This window comes from Eleutherodactylus coqui, chromosome 3, assembly GCF_035609145.1.
Source record: "Eleutherodactylus coqui strain aEleCoq1 chromosome 3, aEleCoq1.hap1, whole genome shotgun sequence".
Lineage (NCBI taxonomy): Eukaryota > Metazoa > Chordata > Amphibia > Anura > Eleutherodactylidae > Eleutherodactylus > Eleutherodactylus coqui.
The window spans coordinates 238,905,397-238,925,959 of record NC_089839.1 but is presented as its reverse complement, the minus strand read 5'-3'; the positions used below and the strand labels follow the sequence as shown (position 1 = coordinate 238,925,959).

General features: G+C 49.1%; 1 protein-coding gene across 5 annotated transcripts in view; it reads right to left on the bottom strand.

Annotated features, from left to right (window-relative positions):
• The window catches only part of LOC136621575 (coagulation factor XIII B chain-like), a 612,738-nt gene extending 592,462 nt beyond the window's left edge, over positions 1–20,276 (bottom strand). For all 5 annotated transcript variants that reach the window (XM_066597142.1, XM_066597138.1, XM_066597143.1 and 2 more), the window contains exons 1-3: positions 20,105–20,276; positions 19,168–19,350; positions 5,981–6,154 (exon numbers count right to left, since the gene is read on the bottom strand). In XM_066597142.1, coding sequence (XP_066453239.1) covers positions 5,981–6,154; positions 19,168–19,350; positions 20,105–20,255 — 508 coding nt within the window. In that variant the 5' untranslated portion in view covers positions 20,256–20,276. The remainder of the gene's footprint in view (positions 1–5,980; positions 6,155–19,167; positions 19,351–20,104) is intronic.
• Between the last annotated feature and the right edge of the window lie 287 nt (positions 20,277–20,563).

Genomic DNA, 20,563 nt, shown 5'->3' with positions numbered 1-20,563 from the left:
CTCAGCAGTGGGCCAAGCTGTCTCTTCCCCCTCCTCCTCATGCTCCTCCCCCTCCTCCTCCTCAACGCGCTGAGATATAGACATGAGGGTGCTCTGACTATCCAGCGACATACTGTGTTCCCCCGCCTCCGTTTCCGAGCGCAAAGCGTCTGCCTTTATACTTTGCAGGGAACTTCTCAAGAGGCATAGCAGAGGAATGGTGACGCTAATGATTGCAGCATCGCCGCTCACCATCTGGGTAGACTCCTCAAAGTTTCCAAGGACCTGGCAGATGTCTGCCAACCAGGCCCACTCTTCTGTAAAGAATTGAGGAGGCTGACTCCCACTACGCCGCCCATGTTGGAGTTGGTATTCCACTATAGCTCTACGCTGCTCATAGAGCCTGGCCAACATGTGGAGCGTAGAGTTCCACCATGTGGGCACGTCGCACAGCAGTCGGTGCACTGGCAGATTAAACCAATGTTGCAGGGTGCGCAGGGTGGCAGCGTCCGTCTTGGACTTGCGGAAATGTGCGCTGACCCGGCGCACCTTTCCGAGCAGGTCTGACAAGCGTGGGTAGCTTTTCAGAAAGCGCTGAACCACCAAATTAAAGACTTGGGCCAGGCATGGCACGTGCGTGAGGCTGCGGAGCTGCAGAGCCGCCACCAGGTTACGGCCGTTGTCACACACGACCATGCCCGGTTGGAGGCTCAGCGGCGAATGCCAGCGGTCGGTCTGCTCTGTCAGACCCTGCAGCAGTTCGTGGGCCGTGTGCCTCTTCTCTCCTAAGCTGATTAGTTTCAGCACGGCCTGCTGACGCTTGGCCACCGCTGTGCTGCCTCGCCGCGCGACACCGACTGCTGGCGACGTGCTGCTGCTGACACATCTTGATTGCGAGACAGAGGTTGCGTAGGAGGAGGAGGAGGGTGGTTTAGTGGAGGAAGCATACACCACCGCAGATACCAGCACCGAGCTGGGGCCCGCAATTCTGGGGGTGGGTAGGACGTGAGCGGTCCCAGGCTCTGACTCGGTCCCAGCCTCCACTAAATTCACCCAATGTGCCGTCAGGGAGATATAGTGGCCCTGCCCGCCTGTGCTTGTCCACGTGTCCGTTGTTAAGTGGACCTTGGCAGTAACCGCGTTGGTGAGGGCGCGTACAATGTTGCGGGAGACGTGGTCGTGCAGGGCTGGGACGGCACATCGGGAAAAGTAGTGGCGACTGGGAACCGAGTAGCGCGGGGCCGCCGCCGCCATCATGTTTTTGAAAGCCTCCGTTTCCACAAGCATATACGGCAGCATCTCCAGGCTGATCAATTTGGCTATGTGCATGTTTAACGCTTGAGCGTGCGGGTGCGCGGCTGCGTACTTGCGCTTGCGCTCAAACACTTGCGCTAGCGACGGCTGGACGGTGCGCTGAGAGACATTGCTGGATGGGGCCGAGGACAGCAGAGGTGAGGGTGTGGGTGCAGGCCGGGAGACGTTAGTGCCTGTGTCCTGAGAGGGGGGTTGGATCTCAGTGGCAGGTTGGGGCACAGGGGGAGAGGCACTGGTGCAAACCGGAGGTGGTGAACGGCCTTCGTCCCACCTTGTGGGGTGCTTGGCCATCATATGTCTGCGCATGCTGGTGGTGGTGAGGCTGGTGGTGGTGGCTCCACGGCTGATCTTGGCGCGACAAACCTTGCACACCACAGTTCGTCGGTCGTCTGCACTCTCAGTGAAAAACTGCCAGACCTTTGAGCACCTCGGCCTCTGCAGAGTGGCATGGCGCGAGGGGGCGCTTTGGGAAACAGTTGGTGGATTATTCGGTCTGGCCCTGCCTCTACCCCTGGCCACCGCACTGCCTCTTGCAACCTGCCCTGCTGCTGCACTTGCCTCCCCCTCTGAAGACCTGTCCTGAGTAGGCTTAGCAAACCAGGTGGGGTCAGTCACCTCATCGTTCTGCTGCTCTTCCTCCGAATCCTCTGTGCGCTCCTCCCTCGGACTTACTGCAATTACTACTACCTGAGTGATAGACAACTGTGTCTCATCGTCGTCGTCCTCCTCTCCCACTGAAAGCTCTTGAGACAGTTGTCGGAAGTCCCCAGCCTCATCCCCCGGACCCCGGGAACTTTCCAAAGGTTGGGCATCGGTCACGAGAAACTCCTCCGGTGGGAGAGGAACCATTGCTGCCCATTCTGGGCAGGGGCCCGAGAACTGTTCCTGGGAGTCTGCCTGCTCCTCAGAATGTGTCATGGTAATGGAGTGAGGAGGCTGGGAGGAAGGAGGAGCAGCAGCCAGAGGATTCAAAGTTGCAGCAGTGGACGGTGTAGAACTCTGGGTGGTCGATAGATTGCTGGATGCACTTTCTGCCATCCACGACAGGACCTGCTCACACTGCTCATTTTCTAATAAAGGTCTACCGCGTAGACCCATTAATTGTGAGATGAATCTGGGGATGCCAGAAACGTGCCTTTCTCCTAATCCCGTAGCAGTCGGCTGTGATACACCTGGATCAGGAGCTCGGCCTGTGCCCACACCCTGACTTGGACCTCCGCGTCCTCGCCCGCGTCCACGTCCTCTAGGCCTACCCCTACCCCTATCCCTCAACATGGTGTATTAAGAGTAGAGCAGAAACAGAACGCTGTAATTAAATGTGCCGCTTATTGGCCTGTGGTTGGAGGCTGACTTCGCTTACGGAACGCACAGCAGAGCCAGGAAACAATTTTGCGCACGCCTCCAGTGAGACGTAGGTGCGTATAACTTAGCTAGTGGAATTCACCGTGCAGAAGCAGTGAAGTGTCCAAAGGCCAGTAGTAGGCCTTAAGTATTTTGCTTCTATTTTTTTAAATGCTGAGCTGACACAGCAGACAGATCCTGTAGGCAGCGTATATTATATATTCTGTTTCCCTCTGGCGCGATGACGACGGTGATGTAACAGGCAACGCTGAGCCAGGAAACAATTTTGCGCACGCCTGTAGTGAGGCGTAGGTGCGTATGACTGAGCTAGTGGAATTCACCGCGCAGAAGCAGTGAAGTATCCAAAGGCCAGTAGTAGGCCTTAAAGGGGTTGTCCAGCGAAAGCAAGTGGGGTTATACACTTCTGTATGGCCATATTAATGCACTTTGTAATGTACATCGTGCATTAATTATGAGCCATACAGAAGTTATTCACTTACCTGTTCCGTTGCTAGCGTCCTCGTCTCCATGGTGCCGTCTAATTTCAGCGTCTAATCGCCCGATTAGACGCGCTTGCGCAGTCCGGTCTTCTCCCTGGTGAATGGGGCCGCTCCTGCCAGAAAGCTGGTCCTCGTAGCTCCGCCCCGTCACGTGTGCCGATTCCAGCCAATCAGGAGGCTGGAATCGGCAATGGACCGCACAGAGCCCACGGTGCACCATGGGAGAAGACCCACGGTGCATCGTGGGTGAAGATCCCGGCGGCCATCTTAGTAAGGTAAGTAAGAAGTCGCCGCAGCGCGGGCATTCGGGTAAGTACCAAACGTTTTTTTTTTTTTTAACACATGCATCGGGTTTGTCTCGCGCCGAACGGGGGGCCTATTGAATTAAAAAAAACCTGTTTTGGTGCGGGACAACCCCTTTAAGTATTTTGCTTCTATTTTTTTAAATGCTGAGCTGACACAGCAGACAGATACTGTAGGTAGCGTATATTATATATTCTGTTTCCCTCTGGCGCGATAACGGCAGTGATGTAACGGGCAACGCAGAGCCAGGAAACAATTTTGCGCACGCCTGTAGTGAGGCGTAGGTACGTATCACTGAGCTAGTGGAATTCACCGCGCAGAAGCAGTCAAGTCGCCAAAGGGCAGTGGTACGCCTTAAGTATTTGGCTTCCCTTTTTTTAAATGGTGAGCTGAGACAGCAGACAGATACTGTAGGCAGCGTATATTATATATTCTGTTTCCCTCTGGCGCGATGACGGCGGTGATGTAACGGGCAACACAGAGCCAGGAAACAATTTTGCGCACGCCTGTAGTGAGACGTAGGCGCGTATCACTGAGCTAGTGGAATTCACCGCGCAGAAGCAGTGAAGTGTCCAAAGGCCAGTAGTAGGCCTTAAGTATTTTGCGTTTTTTTTTTTTAAATGCTGAGCTGAGACAGCAGACAGATACTGTAGGCAGCGTATATTATATATTCTGTTTCCCTCTGGCGCGATGACGGCGGTGATGTAACGGGCAACACAGAGCCAGCAAACAATTTTGCGCAAACCTGCTGTAACACTTAGCTGCGTATTAATTAGGACTACTACCCCCAGCAGACACGCAGTACACTGAAGACGGTCACAGGCAGCCCAAATATAGTATTTTTCCCCAATTTGTTTGAAAAAGCCCACTGCCTATATAGACAGTATATCTCTTTCACCTTTCCCACTGTCCCTGCCTCGCCAGTACTGGCCCTATACTATGTAAAATTACTGCAGACTAAGGACGCAATGCTCTGCACGCCCGATATACAAAAAAAAAAAATGTGCAACACTGCTAAAAGCAGCCTCAACAGTACTGCACACGGTCAGATGTGGACCTAAGAAGGACCGTTGGGGTTCTTGAAGCCTAATATTACACCTAACACTCTCCCTATAGCAGCAGCAGCATCAGCAGCACTTTCCCTGATCTATGTCAGAATACATCTGTGGCGAGCCGCAGGCGGGGCAGATTTAAATACTCGGGTGACACCTGATCTCCCCAGCCACTCACTGCAGGGGGGTGGTATAGGGCTTGAACGTCGCAGGAGGAAGTTGTAATGCCTTCCCTGTCTTTCTATTGGCCAGAAAAGCGCGCAAATGTCTCAGAGATGAAAGTGAAAGTAACTCGAACATCGCGTGGTACTCGCCTCTAGTAACGAGCATCTCGAACACGCTAGTACTCGAACGAGTATCAAGCTCGGACGAGTACGCTCGCTCATCTCTAGTGCTGAGGTTGTCAACGCTCGTGCAGAGCATTCAAACTGAAAGCCCTGCCGGCGGTTCGCTGGCTTCTTGTCCGCTTCACAATCAGCTCTTCCCACTCTTATGGGAAGCGTTGAGCTTAAACACGGAACACAAACCAGAAAGCCAGTGAGTGCTAACAAGGTTTTTTAAGCTGACTGATTCCCCACAGCTGAAATGGATTGGTACTGAGAGTATCCAATGAATAACTGCCCCCTTCATGATTAGGAGCTCAAGAGCAGTGCATGCATGAGAAGAATCACACTGACACGCTGTTCAGCAAAATGACACTTCCTATCATCGCTGTGTCACTCGGAGATATAGTCTCCTACCTGAGTGCTTCCTAGCGCCCATTCTCCCCTCGCTGCTGTCCCACAACCTCTGCACCCTGCAGTTGCACTGGCAAGAAGCCTCTACCTGGCACTTTGAGTACCTTTAGCAGCTCTCTCCCAACCATCCCTAAAACTGAAGAGAGAGGGGGAGTCTAGATCTTGGCGGCTGCTTGGGACTACTGTCCCAGCAGCTGAGCCACTGACAAGGAAGGCAGAGCATGTGGCACAGTGCCTCCCACTTATATTTGGTTGAAAATGATTACTATAAACAGAATATGAACAGTTGTGCATGGTGTGTTCTGTTGTATATCTAAATGTCACAGCGGGTTTTTACATTACTTTTTGGCTTTGTTTTGTTATCTGCAACAAGGCTTTTAACAAAGGCTGTGGCCACCAGTACCTAACGATATTTATGTTTCATGGTCTTTCTTGTTAAGTTTAATTATGAATAAAAATTAGTTACAGCAAACTCTCTAGTAATATAAACTTATCCCTAAAGTCTATACATTGTCAGGAATCAGTTTGGCACAGAAATGAATTGCTGTCCATTTTGGGATATCCACATCCACTATTGTGACTCATTTGAAACGTTACATTTTTTGTTTTCAGTTGATCCAAGCATTTTGATTTTATACATCACATATACCGTCCGTGTGCTTACTTATTGTAGATCCAAAACGAAAAAATTAATTCTTGTCTGTGAATCCATACTGCCATATCATTTCCTGATTCACAGCACAGGAATACTTACCAATACAAGTTGGAATCTTCAACCACTTTCCCTCTACACAACTTGCTGAATCTTCTCCAGAAATTCGAAAGCCATTATCACATATATATTTAGCACTTTCACCATGATTGAATGTTTTCTTTTTTTCTTGAACAGTTCCATGAGAAACTTCTGGAGCTTCATCACATGGATCGACTACACAATTCAAAATAAATTTGTTAAAATATCTCAAAATTCTGCAGTTTTTAACCAATTGATAGTTGCGCTTCAAACGATTTCAGCAAAATTTCAATTTTGGGCTAACATCTTTTTTGAGGCCACTAACTTGTGGGCAAAAATCATCAAGAAGGCTCCATTACAAATCCTTTAAATTCTTAGATTTTCTTAGAAAAAGACATAGCTGTGAATTCTGAATTTAAAATTAAATTTTTTTATTCTCCTGAAGACACAACCTCTTTTGGTTCTTAGGGACGTCACTTTTTTTCTAATCTCTGTGTTCTTAAAGCCATAACTGTACTATTTATGTTCACATAGCCATATTAGGGATTACTGCATGTTAAAAATAATATGTTAAAAGGGTTGTCCCGTTGTGACAAGTGTATGTCAGCACTTCTATATGGCCATTACAGTGCACTTTGTAATATACTTTGTGCATTGTAAATGAGCCAGAAGTTATATACTTACCTACAGGGGGTGCACCCCCCCCTGTGTTGACGATCCTGTTGTCCCTGGATCTGACAAAAGCTTGCCGCCGGCCTCTCCACTCATCGGGCATGTGCAGAAGAGATCGTCAGTTTGCGCATGCACAGTATCACGCTTCATTCCTGGACAGCTGCTGTGAAGCGTCGGAGGGTAACTGTTGCGCTGGCGGGGGGGGGGGAGTAGAATTACTTGCACTGCCACCTCCGAACCAGCCAGCCAGCATACACACCCAGCCAGCCACCCACGCAGTGTAATTCTGCCTGTGCAGTGAGGAGAGGAGGTGAGCTGTGACTATTGTGAATGGTGGGTCTTGTGTTCTCTACACGCAGAGGTGACCTCTTAGTGTAATCTTGCATGTGCAGGGAGGGGAGGAGGTGAGCTGTGACTATTGTGAATGGTGGATCCTGTGTTACCGATATATAGATGTCTGCTCTCAGTGTAATCCTGCCTGTGCAAAGAGGGGGGTAGGTGAGCTGTGACTATTGCTAATGGTGGGTCCTGTGATCTCTACATATGGATGTCACCTCTCAGTGTAATCCTGCCTGTGGAGGGAGGGGAGGAGGCAAGCTGTGCCTATTGTGAATGGTGGATCCTCTGTTACCTATATATAAGTGTCTCCTCTCAGTGTAATCCTGTCTGTGCAGGGAGAAGAGGAGTTGAGCTGTGACTATTGTAAATGGTTGGAGTGCTGACAACTTTTCGCCATGGGGGTTGGAGTGCTGATAACTTTCTGTTGCAGGGGTTGGGGTGCTGACAACTAGTCGCCGCAGGGGTTGGGGAGTTGACAACTAGTTGCCGTGTCAGTTGGGGAGTTGACAACTAGTTGCTGTGGGGGTTGGGGTGCTGACAACTTGTCACCGCGGGGGTTGGGGTGCTGACAACTAGTCGCCGCGGGGGTTGGGGTGCTGACAACTAGTTGCCGCGGGGGTTGAGGTGCTGACAACTAGTCGCTGCGGGAGTTGGGGTGCTGACAACTAGTCGCCGTGGGGGTTGGGGTGCTGACAACTAGTCGTCACGGGGGTTGGGGTGCTGACAACCTGTCACCCTGGGGGTTGAAATGCTGACAACTTGTCGCCACAGGTGTTGGTGGAGGGGAGCTGTCAGTGTACTTGTCGCTACCCGCTCTCCCCATTCATTTTACACAGTGGCCGTTCAGTACTGAATGGCTGCTGTTTATACTGAACTCTAATCATTCAGGATTTTATCCTGGACGATAAGTGTGTATAGACAGTCGCTGCTGACCCCGCCCCCTCTAAGTACACTGTACAGCAAAAGAAAATGCCGTTCTGTAGAGGGACTTAGAGGGGGTGGGGCCTGGGCAGAGAGAGACTGTAGATTAGTTCAATAGAAATGGGCGGGGCCAGGACGGCCCTGCTTTTTCATGTCTATTAGCAATGCTGTGGTGTCCAGCAGCACTGGTAAGGAGTCTAATTTTTAGCTTTGCTATGGGGCCTCATCCTCTATGTATTCCACCGGTTCTGACCACCATTAAGATTATTTATCATTTCAAACAGCACAGAATTTTGGACCTACATATATCCTTCCAGGTATTTCATCGTGGTTCATGATATCTTCAAAATGTAAGAGGATTTTTCGTTAATCTATCACGAGACTAAATGTTAAATCAAGTCTCTTAACCTACAACACATCACAGGAAACCAAGAGGAAAGGTAAGGAAGGACATATATACATAAATTACATTTCACTACTACTGGACTTGTCTTTGGGCTAGAAAGGTTTCAGAGTCTAAGGAATTCTCTTTTTTTTTTTTTACCTATAATCCTCTCGTTTGAGTATAGACATTCGCACAAGTACAGTTTTCACAAGGTCACAATTTACTGTACAGTATAGTCAGACAAGCTGGAGTTCAAAGTAATTGTAATTCAATCACATATGGGAATATGGGCACAGATTGAGGCAGGTGGATAACAAAATTGGGGGGGGGGGAGACTGGGGTAGTAATAAGTAGATGGGTCACAAAGCAAGGAGCATAGCCATGCAACAAATATGAACTCTAAAAATGTAACATAGTGACTAGAGATGAGCGAGCACCAAAATGCTCGGGTGCTCGTTACGTGGGACAAAATTATCGCGATGCTCGAGGGTTCGTTTCGAGTAACGAACCCCATTGAAGTCAATGGGCGACCCGAGCATTTTTGTATTTCGCCGATGTTCGCTAAGGTTTTCATGTGTGAAAATCTGGGCAATTCAAGAAAGTGATGGGAACGACACAGCAACGGATAGGGCAGGCGAGGGGCTACATGTTGGGCTGCATCTCAAGTTCACAGGTCCCACTATTAAGCCACAATACCGGCAAGAGTGGGCCCCCCCCCCCCCCTCCCAACAACTTTTACTTCTGAAAAGCCCTAATTAGCAATGGATACCTTAGCTAAGCACCACACTACCTCCAACAAAGCACAATCACTGCCTGCATGACACTCCGCTGCCACTTCTCCTGGGTTACATGCTGACCAACCCCCCCGCATGACCCAGTGTCCACAGCGCACACAAAAGTGTCCCTGCGCAGCCTTCAGCTGCCCTCATGCCACACCACCCTCATGTCTATTTATAAGTGCGTCTGCCATGACGAGGAACCGCAGGCACACACTGCAGAGGGTTGGCACGGCTAGGCAGCGACCCTCTTTAAAAGGGGCGGGGCGATAGCCCACAATGTTGTACAGAAGCAATGAGAAATATAATCCTGTGCCACCGCCATCAGGAGCTGCACACGTGGGCATAGCAATGGGAAACCTATGTGCCACACACTATTCATTCTGTCAAGGTGTCTGCATGCCCCAGTCAGACCGCGGTTTTTAATTCATAGACACAGGCAGGTACAACTCCCTATTGGGAAGTCCCTGTGAACCCACAGCATGGGTGGGTGCCAGGAAGCCACCGGCGGTACATAAAAATATCCCATTGCATTGCCCAACACAGCTGAGGTAGTAATGTTGTGCTTAATGCAGGTGGGCTTCGGCCCACACTGCATGCCCCAGTCTGACTGGGATTCTTTAGAAGTGGAAACAGATGCATTTACAAGTCCCTGTGGACCCACAGCATGGGTGGGTGCCAGGAAGCCACCGGCGGTACATAAAAATATCCCATTGTATTGCCCAACACAGCTGAGGTAGTAATGTTGTGCTTAATGCAGGTGGGCTTCGGCCCACACTGCATGCCCCAGTCTGACTGGGGTTCTTTAGAAGTGGAAACAGATGCATTTACAAGTCCCTGTGGACCGACAGAATGGGTGGCTCCCTGGAACCCACCGGCGGTACCTAAAAATATCCCATTGCATTGCCCAACACAGCTGAGGTAGTAATGTCGTGCTTAATGCAGGTGGGTTTCGGCCCACACTGCATGCCCCAGTCTGACTGAGGTTCTTTAGAAGTGGAAACAGATGCATTTATAATTCCCTGTGGACCCACAGCATGGGTGGGTGCCAGGAAGCCACCGGCGGTACATAAAAATATCCCATTGCATTGCCCAACACAGCTGAGGTAGTAATGTCGTGCTTAATGCAGGCGGGCTTCGGCCCACACTGCATGCCCCAGTCAGACTGGGGTTCTTTAGAAGTGTAAACAGATGCATTTATAATTCCCTGTGGACCCACAGCAGGGGTGGCTCCTTGGAACCCACCGGCGGTACCTAAAAATATCCCATTGCATTGCCCAACACAGCTGAGGTAGTAATGTCGTGCTTAATGCAGGTGGGCTTCGGCCCACACTGCATGCCCCAGTCTGACTGGGGTTCTTTAGAAGTGGAAACAGATGCATTTATAATTCCCTGTGGACCCACAGCATGGGTGGCTCCCTGGAACCCACCGGCGGTACATAAAAATATCCCATTGCATTGCCCAACACAGCTGAGGTAGTAATGTCGTGCTTAATGCAGGTGGGCTTCGGCCCACACTGCATGCCCCAGTCTGACTGGGGTTCTTTAGATGTGGTTTCAGATGCATTTATAATTCTCTGTGGACCCACAGCATGGGTGGGTGCCAGGAAGCCACCGGCGGTACATAAAAATATCCCATTGCATTGCCCAACACAGCTGAGGTAGTAATGTCGTGCTTAATGCAGGTGGGCTTCGGCCCACACTGCATGCCCCAGTCAGACTGGGGTTCTTTAGAAGTGGAAACAGATGCATTTATAATTCTCTGTGGACCCACAGCATGGGTGGCTCCCTGGAACCCACCGGCGGTACATAAAAATATCCCATTGCATTGCCCAACACAGCGGATGTAACGTCAGCTGTAATGCAGGTGGGCTAAAAATTCATTTGATTACACTGTAGCCGAGGGCCCACAAAAATTGCTGTATCAACAGTACTAATGTACCTCTGAAAAATTGCCCATGCCCAACCAAGAGGGCAGGTGAAACCCATTAATCGCTTTGGTTAATGTGGCTTAAGTGGTAACTAGGCCTGGAGGCAGCCCAGTTTAACGAAAAATTGGTTCAAGTTAAAGGTTCAACGCTTTTAAGAGCATTGAAACGTATAAAAATTTTTAAGAAAAATTATATGAGTGAGCCTTGTGGCCCTAAGAAAAATTGCCCGTTCGGCGTGATTACGTGAGGTTTCAGGAGGAGGAGCAGGAGGAGGAGGAGGAGGAGGAGGAGGAATATTATACACAGATTTATGAAGCAGAAATGTCCCCGTTTTGGATGGTGAGAGAGAACGATGCTTCCATCCGCGGGTGCAGCCTACGTTTTGCTTAGGTATCGCTGCTGTCCGCTGGTGGAGAACAGAAGTCTGGGGAAATCCAGGCTTTGTTCATCTTGATGAGTGTAATCCTGTCGGCACTGTCGGTTGACAGGCGGGTACGCTTATCTGTGATGATTCCCCCAGCCGCACTAAACACCCTCTCTGACAGGACGCTAGCCGCAGGACAAGCAAGCACCTCCAGGGCATACAGCGCGAGTTAAGGCCACGTATCCAGCTTCGACACCCAGTAGTTGTAGGTGGCAGAGGCGTCAGGGAGGACGGTCGTGCGATCGGCTACGTACTCCCTCACCATCCTTTTACAGTGCTCCCGCCGACTCAGCCTTGACTGGGGAGCGGTGACACAGTCTTGCTGGGGAGCCAGAAAGCTGGCAAAGGCCTTGGAGAATGGTCCCCTGTCTGCGCTGTACATGCTGCATGATCTCTGCGCCTCCCCTCGTACCTGGCCCTCGAAGTGCGCCTTCTGCCACTAGCGCTGTCGGATGGGAATTTTACCATCAGTTTGTCCGCCAGGGTCCTGTGGTATAGCAACACTCTCGAACCCCTTTCCTCTTCGGGAATGAGAGTGGAAAGGTTCTCCTTATACCGTGGGTCGAGCAGTGTGTACACCCAGTAATCCGTAGTGGCCAGAATGCGTGCAACGCGAGGGTCACGAGAAAGGCATCCTAACATGAAGTCAGCCATGTGTGCCAGGGTACCTGTACGCAACACATGGCTGTCTTCACTAAGAAGATCACTTTCAGGATCCTCCTCCTCCTCCTCCTCAGGCCATACACGCTGAAATGATGACAGGCAAGCAGCATGGGTACCGTCAGCAGTGGGCCAAGCTGTCTCTTCCCCCTCCTCCTCATCCTCCTCATGCTCCTGCTCCTCCTCCTGAACGCGCTGAGATATAGACAGGAGGGTGCTCTGACTATCCAGCGACATACTGTCTTCCCCCGGCTCTGTTTCCGAGCGCAAAGCGTCTGCCTTTATGCTTTGCAGGGAACTTCTCAAGATGCATAGCAGAGGAATGGTGACGCTAATGATTGCAGCATCACCACTCACCACCTGGGTAGACTGCTCAAAGTTTCGAAGGACCTGGCAGATGTCTGCCAACCAGGCCCACTCTTCTGAAAATAATTGAAGAGGCTGACTCCCACTGCGCCGCCCATGTTGGAGTTGGTATTCCACTATAGCTCTACGCTGCTCATAGAGCCTGGCCAACATGTGGAGCGTAGAGTTCCACCGTGTGGGCACGTCGCACAGCAGTCGGTGCACTGGCAGATTAAACCGATGTTGCAGGGTCCGCAGGGTGGCAGCGTCCGTGTGGGACTTGCGGAAATGTGCGCAGAGCCGGCGCACCTTTACGAGCAGGTCTGACAAGCGTGGGTAGCTTTTCAGAAAGCGCTGAACCACCAAATTAAAGACGTGGGCCAGGCATGGCACGTGCGTGAGGCTGCCGAGCTGCAGAGCCGCCACCAGGTTACGGCCGTTGTCACACACGACCATGCCCGGTTGGAGGCTCAGCGGCGCAAGCCAGCGGTCGGTCTGCTCTGTCAGACCCTGCAGCAGTTCGTGGGCCGTGTGCCTCTTATCTCCTAAGCTGAGGAGTTTCAGCACGGCCTGCTGACGCTTGCCCACCGCTGTGCTGCCACGCCGCGCGACACCGACTGCTGGCGACGTGCTGCTGCTGCTGACACATCTTGATTGCGAGACAGAGGTTGCGTTGGAGGAGGAGGAGGAGGAGGGTGCTTTAGTAGAGGAAGCATACACCGCCGCAGATACCACCACCGAGCTGGGGCCCGCAATTCTGGGGGTGGGTAGGACGTGAGCGGTCCCAGGCTCTGACTCTGTCCCAGCCTCCACTAAATTCACCCAATGTGCCGTCAGGGAGATGTAGTGGCCGTGCCCGCCTGTGCTTGTCCACGTGTCCGTTGTTAAGTGGACCTTGGCAGTAACCGCGTTGGTGAGGGCGCGTACAATGTTGCGGGAAACGTGGTCGTGCAGGGCTGGGACGGCACATCGGGGAAAGTAGTGGCGACTGGGAACTGAGTAGCGCGGGGCCGCCGCCGCCATCATACTTTTGAATGACTCCGTTTCCACAACCCTATACGGCAGCATCTCAAGGCTGATAAATTTGGCTATGTGGACGGTTAACGCTTGAGCGTGCGGGTGCGTGGCGGCGTACTTGCGCTTGCGCTCAAACACTTGCGCTAGCGACGGTTGGACGGTGCGGTGCGAGACATTGCTGGATTGGGCCGAGGACAGCGGAGGTGAGGGTGTGGGTGCAGGCCAGGAGACGGTAGTGCCTGTGTCCTCAGAGCGGGGTTGGATCTCAGTGGCAGGTTGGGGCACAGGGGGAGAGGCAGTGGTGCAAACCGGAGGCGGTGAACGGCCTTCGTCCCACCTTGTGGGGTGCTTGGCCATCATATGTCTGCGCATGCTGGTGGTTGTGAGGCTGTTGGTGGTGGCTCCCCGGCTGATCTTGGCGCGACAAAGGTTGCACACCACTGTTCGTCGGTCGTCAGGCGTCTCTGTGAAAAACTGCCAGATCTTAGAGCACCTCGGCCTCTGCAGGGTGGCATGGCGCGAGGGTGCGCTTTGGGAAACAGTTGGTGGATTATTCAATCTGGCCCTTCCTCTACCCCTGGCCACCGCACTGCCTCTTGCAACCTGCCCTGCTGCTGCCCTTGCCTCCCCCTCTGAAGACCTGTCCTGAGTAGGCGTTGCAAACCAGGTGGGGTCAGTCACCTCATCGTCCTGCTGCTCTTCCTCAGAATCCTCTGTGCGCTCCTCCCTCGGACTTACTGCCCTTACTACTACCTCACCGATAGACAACTGTGTCTCATCGTCATCGTCCTCCTCACCCACTGAAAGGTCTTGAGACAGTTGCCGGAAGTCCCCAGCCTCATCCCCCGGACCCCGGGAACTTTCCAATGGTTGGGCATCAGTGACGATAAACTCCTCTGGTGGGAGAGGAACCACTGCTGCCCAATCTGAGCAGGGGCCCGAGAACAGTTCCTGGGAGTGTTCCCGCTCCTGAGCATGTGTCATTGTAGCGGAGTGAGGAGGCTGGGAGGAAGGAGGAGCAGCAGCAGTGGACGGCGCAGAACTGTGGGTGGATGATAGGTTGCTCGAAGCACTTTCTGCCATCCACGACAGGACCTGCTCACACTGCTCATTTTCTAATAAAGGTCTCCCGCGTGGACCCATTAATTGTGCGATGAATGTGGGGTCGCCAGAAACGTGCCTCTTTCGTAATCACGCAGCAGTCGGCTGCGATACACCTGGATCAGGAGTTCGGCCTGTACCCACACCCTCACTTGGCCCTCCGCGTCCTCGGCCGCGTCCACGTCCTCTAGGCCTACCCCTACCCCTCAGCATGCTGTATTACCAGTGATTTGATTTCCCAGGCAGGAAAGAAATTGGCGCAAGCCTGCTGTTAAACGTAGCTGGCTGCGTATGATTTTTGTTTACGTTCTGCACCCACCACACACGTACCCAGAACGCTGAGGACTGTCAGAGGCAGGCCAAGTAGAATGTTTCCCTTTTTTTTGGTTAAAGAAAAGGCCCACTGCGTATATTCAATCAATAATATATGTCTTCTGGCCCTGCAAATGTGTCACAGAACTGCAGGGTTGCAGAGTTATTAACTACAGCAGAGCGGTGATTTTTCCCAGGCAGGAAAGAAATTGGCGCAAGCCTGCTGTTAAACGTAGCTGGCTGCGTATGTTTTTTGTTTACGTTCTGCACCCACCACACACGTACCCAGAACGCTGAGGACTGTCAGAGGCAGGCCAAATAGAATGTTTCCCTTTTTTTGGTTAAAGAAAAGGCCCACTGCGTATATTCAATCAATAATATATGTCTTCTGGCCCTGCAAATGTGTCACAGAACTGCAGGGTTGCAGAGTTATTAACTACAGCAGAGCAGTGATTTTTCCCAGGCAGGAAAGAAATTGGCGCAAGCCTGCTGTTAAACGTAGCTGGCTGCGTATGTTTTTTGTTTACGTTCTGCACCCACCACACACGTACCCAGAACGCTGAGGACTGTCAGAGGCAGGCCAAATAGAATGTTTCCCTTTTTTTGGTTAAAGAAAAGGCCCACTGCATATATTCAATCAATAATATATGTCTTCTGGCCCTGCAAATGTGTTACAGAACTGCAGGGTTGCAGAGTTATTAACTACAGCAGAGCGGTGATTTTTCCCAGGCAGGAAAGAAATTGGCGCAAGCCTGCTGTTAAACGTAGCTGGCTGCGTATGTTTTTTGTTTACGTTCTGCACCCACCACACACGTACCCAGAACGCTGAGGACTGTCAGAGGCAGGCCAAATAGAATGTTTCCCTTTTTTTGGTAAAGAAAAGGCCCACTGACTATATTCAATCAATAATATATGTCTTCTGGTCCTGCCTACACAATTCTGTCCCTGTAGTATTACTGCAGGGCGCAATGCTCTGCACAGCCGATTTTTACAAAAAAAAAAAAAAATGCAACACTGCTAACAGCAGCCTGCACAGTACTGCACACGGTTAAATGTGGCCCTAAGAAGGATCGTTGGGGTTCTTGAAGCCTACACTCACTCCTAACACTCTCCCTGCCTAACCACCACTTCTGTCCCTGTAGTATTACTGCAGGGCGCAATGCTCTGCACAGCCGATTTTGAAAAAAAAAAAAAAGGGCAACACTGCTAACAGCAGCCTCCACACAGATAGATGTGGCCCTAAGAAGGACCGTTGGGGTTCTTGAAGCCTACACTCACTACTAACACTCTCCCTACAGCAGCTCCGGCACCAGCAGCACTGTCCCTCAGCTAACTCACAAGGCATCTGAGGCGAGCCGCGGGAGGGGCCGACTTTTATACTCGGGTGACATCTGATCTCCCCAGCCACTCACAGCAGGGGGGTGGTATAGGGCTTGAACGTCACAGGGGGAAGTTGTAATGCCTTCCCTGTCTTTCAATTGGCCAGAAAAGCGCGCTAACGTCTCAGAGAGGAAACTGAAAGTAACCCGAACATCGCGTGGTACTCGTTAAGAGTAACGAGCATCCCGAACACGCTAATATTCGCCCAATATTATACTCCTCTGTAATTGCTGTGAAGAAAATCTAGCTCACAAACTGACACAAGAAGCATAGTAAATTTTTGTACCTTTGAATTTGCTATCACATCTTCGTTTCATTCACACTAACAAAGGTGTTGGTGTCACAAGTGACTTTATTTTATATTACCAACCCCACTCCCCAGTGGGATCCTTTGAGCCCTGCTAGTGCAGACCTACTGGCCCAGGTGTGTTACCGCCCCGTGACAAGGTTAGTGACTACCTGCTCTGCTCCAGACACCTGCCCAGTTCGCACGCAAGCTTTCGCATGCTGCAGTTGTATTCTTCAAATCTTGTATTCCAATAGTGTATCGTTCCACCAAGTTTCCGTGATGCCTATGACATCATATTTCTCTTCCTGTATTAGGAGCTCTAATTCTCCTTGTTTGTTTCCCATGTTCTGTGCATTTGTGTAAAAACATTTTAGTTTGTGATCGGTGTCTCTTGTTCCTCTACTTTCCTTCTGATTTTTTTTTATTTGTTCTTTCTTTCTACTTCTACTAGCAAAGTTTTATTAATTAGCTGTATATATTCACCTGGCTTTTAACTCCCCTTCCCATATTGTTCAAATTTAAAGTTCTCCTGATGATTGTAGCAAGATGCCTGCCAAAAAATATGCCTTCTTGTCTTTGCAAGGTGCAACCCATCTCCAGCAAGGAGTCTTTCTTATAGGTAAATCACTCCATGGTCTAGAAATCCAAATCCTTGCTGACAACATCATCGACGTAGCCAGCTGTTCACCACTAGAATCCTGTTACATTTCCTTATTCCATGGCCATCCACTTGCAGGATGGATAAGAAGACTACCTGTGCTCCGAGTTCCTTCACTTTCCTGCCGAGGTCTTCAAATTCTCTGCAAATAGTTGCAAGGTTCTTTTTTTGCAGTGTAATTTGTCCCTACATGTATAAGTAGAAATCCGTAGTTGTCTGTAGAACTGAAGTTTTTATAGCCTATCTTTGATTTGTGCACCTGGAAGACAGCATACCTCTCATGAGGTTATGTCAGGTCTGCAGACAGCTGCCTTTGTTCCTCTCAATAGGGAATCCCCCCAAATCATCTCCTTTTCTTCTTCACAACAACAATTTCTCCTTCTTACACAGTTTTTTTCTGAGCAAAATCATTTCTTGATGTACCTTTTTATTGTTGTCCTGTGTGGGAGCCTGCTCCCGATTCCTGAGCAATATTGGTGCTGACTGACTCCTGATCTTCCTGCTTCTTTGGGTCACATACTTCCATTCCTCTGCTTCTGCAGGTACACTGAACATTTCTTTTCCTTCAACATTTTGAAGACTTAATTCTACTCTGTCAGAGAAATCCTCACCTCTCTAATGAGTTTCAATGTAGCCATTGTCTGCTGAAGACTTTGCACCTTTTCCTCCAATAGAGACACAAGCTTGCATTTCTGGCAGGTGAAGCTTGACTTTTCCTCTGGTAGGTCTGTTAACATATAGCATACATTGCAGCTCACCATATGGCTACTTACCCTTTCCATATTGTCAGTTGATGTCCGCTCCCAAACTTCTTAAAGCCAAGAATTCTTGTGAGAATATATAATCTGTAAGACGCTACTAAGTGTGAAACGATGTGAAGCGATGTCCTCCAAGCAGCTAGATCCGGCTAAGCCCAGCAATCTATTCGCTCACAGTGACTCTTCACTTTTCCCAGAATATGTGAATTATCTTCCTGGTGTTATAATCTCTGGTATCTGCTCTCGTCCAATCTCCTTTCTGTGAGGTGGAACTAGAAAAGCGCTGCCAGAGTCCTGCAAAATGACCTCCAGCAGGCTACCGGTCTGTATGTTTCTGACCAAACTGTTAGAAACAGACTCTATGAGGGCCCAACTTCCTGTAGTGAGATACGTGCTCGCATCCCAACACTCTGCAGTTCAATTGTCATTTTCTAGAGAAATAAATTTTCTGGGTGATTTGGAACCATGCTCTTAATTGGTTGATATTCTTTTCCATTGATCATTGATATATTTTGATATTTTGTGTAATGTAAGGGTTCCATTAATTGTTTTTTTTCCATTTTAGGCAAAGTGTTCCCTCAAAAAAATCTTTTTGAGCAGTGTAACGTCTTGCATCTATATTTCAAATATATATTTCATTCTAAAACATTCAGGACCCATTTGAACTCTTTTAGGGAATTCACTATCACCACTTCCTCAGGCAGAGAGCTTCACTGTCTCATTGCTCTTACAGTAAAGAATCCCCCACTATTTTGGTGTAGAATAGGTATAAAGACAGAAAAAGGGAGGAGCACTGCTGAATTATAACTAAGGCCTAAAATTTAGTATTTAGGCTTTCAGATGTTGAAGACAAAATGCCTTCGAAGAGTAATGGGTTGCATGAAAGTACTGCCTAGCAAACGACTGCCTAAGAAATGTGGGATATGAGTAGAGGTAGAACAAGGGTTAGAATACTGGTAAAATGGTGCAGCTCCCCGCTCATATCTGCATTCAGCCATTACTCAGGGTTTCTATCAGCTTTGACATCAAGAATAGCACAACATGTAGCACTACTCTTACTGTCAAAAATTTGAAATCTCGACAAACATCATTATAAGTTGTTGGTTGCTATTTAAATCAATCATTAAGCAGATTCCACACAGTTGTAAAATGGAAGCCATGATCATGACCTTAAATGAACCACATCTTTTATGACAATATTTTCTAATATATTAATTTGGAAGCTTGTCGAATTTCATACCTGTGCATTTTGGTGAAGTCGTCCACTGTCCATTCAAGCAAGTACTTTGATCTGACCCACTGATGTGAAATCCAGATTTACAGCCGTACTTCACAACATCATCAGTTACATATGTATCTTGTTTAGAGGACTCAAGTATGTTTCCATTACTTATTGTAGGTGGATTCTTGCATGGTACTAATCCTTGAAAATATATACGTAAATATTACAATTTAATTATTCTGGGGAAAATGTGTAACCAACTTTAAAACCAGTTTGTACTATCACATTAGCAGTTGCCCATAAAGAGCTATCGGATCACTTCTCCCTTGTCACACTAGATTCACATGAATGATAATCGCACTTTAAGGCTGCATTCACATAGGTGAATGGGATATCAAGCTGTGAAACTCAGCACTGATATCGCACTTGCCAACGTGTGTTTTGCACGTGGATGCGAAGTGTCTTTCATTCAAAAATGCCTTGCATCGCTTCTTTGAAATTTTGATCCTCAAGCACACGTTTCAAGCACATTGCATACACCTGCAATACGGGTGAAGCATGGCAGTTAGTGGAAATCTGCATGCGATTACCACCTTAGACACAACGTGTAACAGAACCATACAGGCATGAGAACTCTATAATCCTCACGAAGATCTTCAACCATCTTGCATAGTCAAAGCAAAATGATAAAATTCTCATAGATTGGAGTCATTATGTGAAAATTAGAATCTTACTGAATGCCCTTATTACTGAGTTGTGATAAAGTGCTCCAGTGGTGGCTGCAGGTAGTCAGAATTTTAACATTTACCTCTAATGACGATGCAGGACATTGGATGTTCTGCATCAAAACAATAGTACACTGAACCCCTCTAAAATATAAGGAAATTAATAGACACAAAATTGTGGAAATTGTTAAATAAAACCGTGAAATAGTATATGAAAACAGATGACTTACGGATGCACTCCGGGGGTTGTTCCCACCTTCCATCAATACACTGAATTACTGAAGAGCCAAGCATCTTATATCCTCTGTTACACCTCACGTTAACATTGTCATTATTGTAATATGCTTCCTTTGGATCTATAATTTCAGCATTGCTTGGCATATATGGAAGAGGACATTTTTGTTTTTCTTCTTCTAAAAGTCAATAAAAAGGATTATCAATGAACATTGCTGTTTTAGGGCTTAAACAGATAAACATGTTTGCGGACGTTTTTGCGCATGCTCATGAACATGTTTCTCATGCACAATTCCTGCTCACGAGTAAAGGTAGGAGCTGCTCTATCTTTCTGCGTTTTACGCAGCAAGCTGCCATAGAAGTCTAGAGACTTCAAGGTGTAGAAGTCTATGGCAGCTTCCAAAAAGCAAGGGAAAGGGTGTGACACTGTGTACAACGCAGGGAAAAGAAGACCA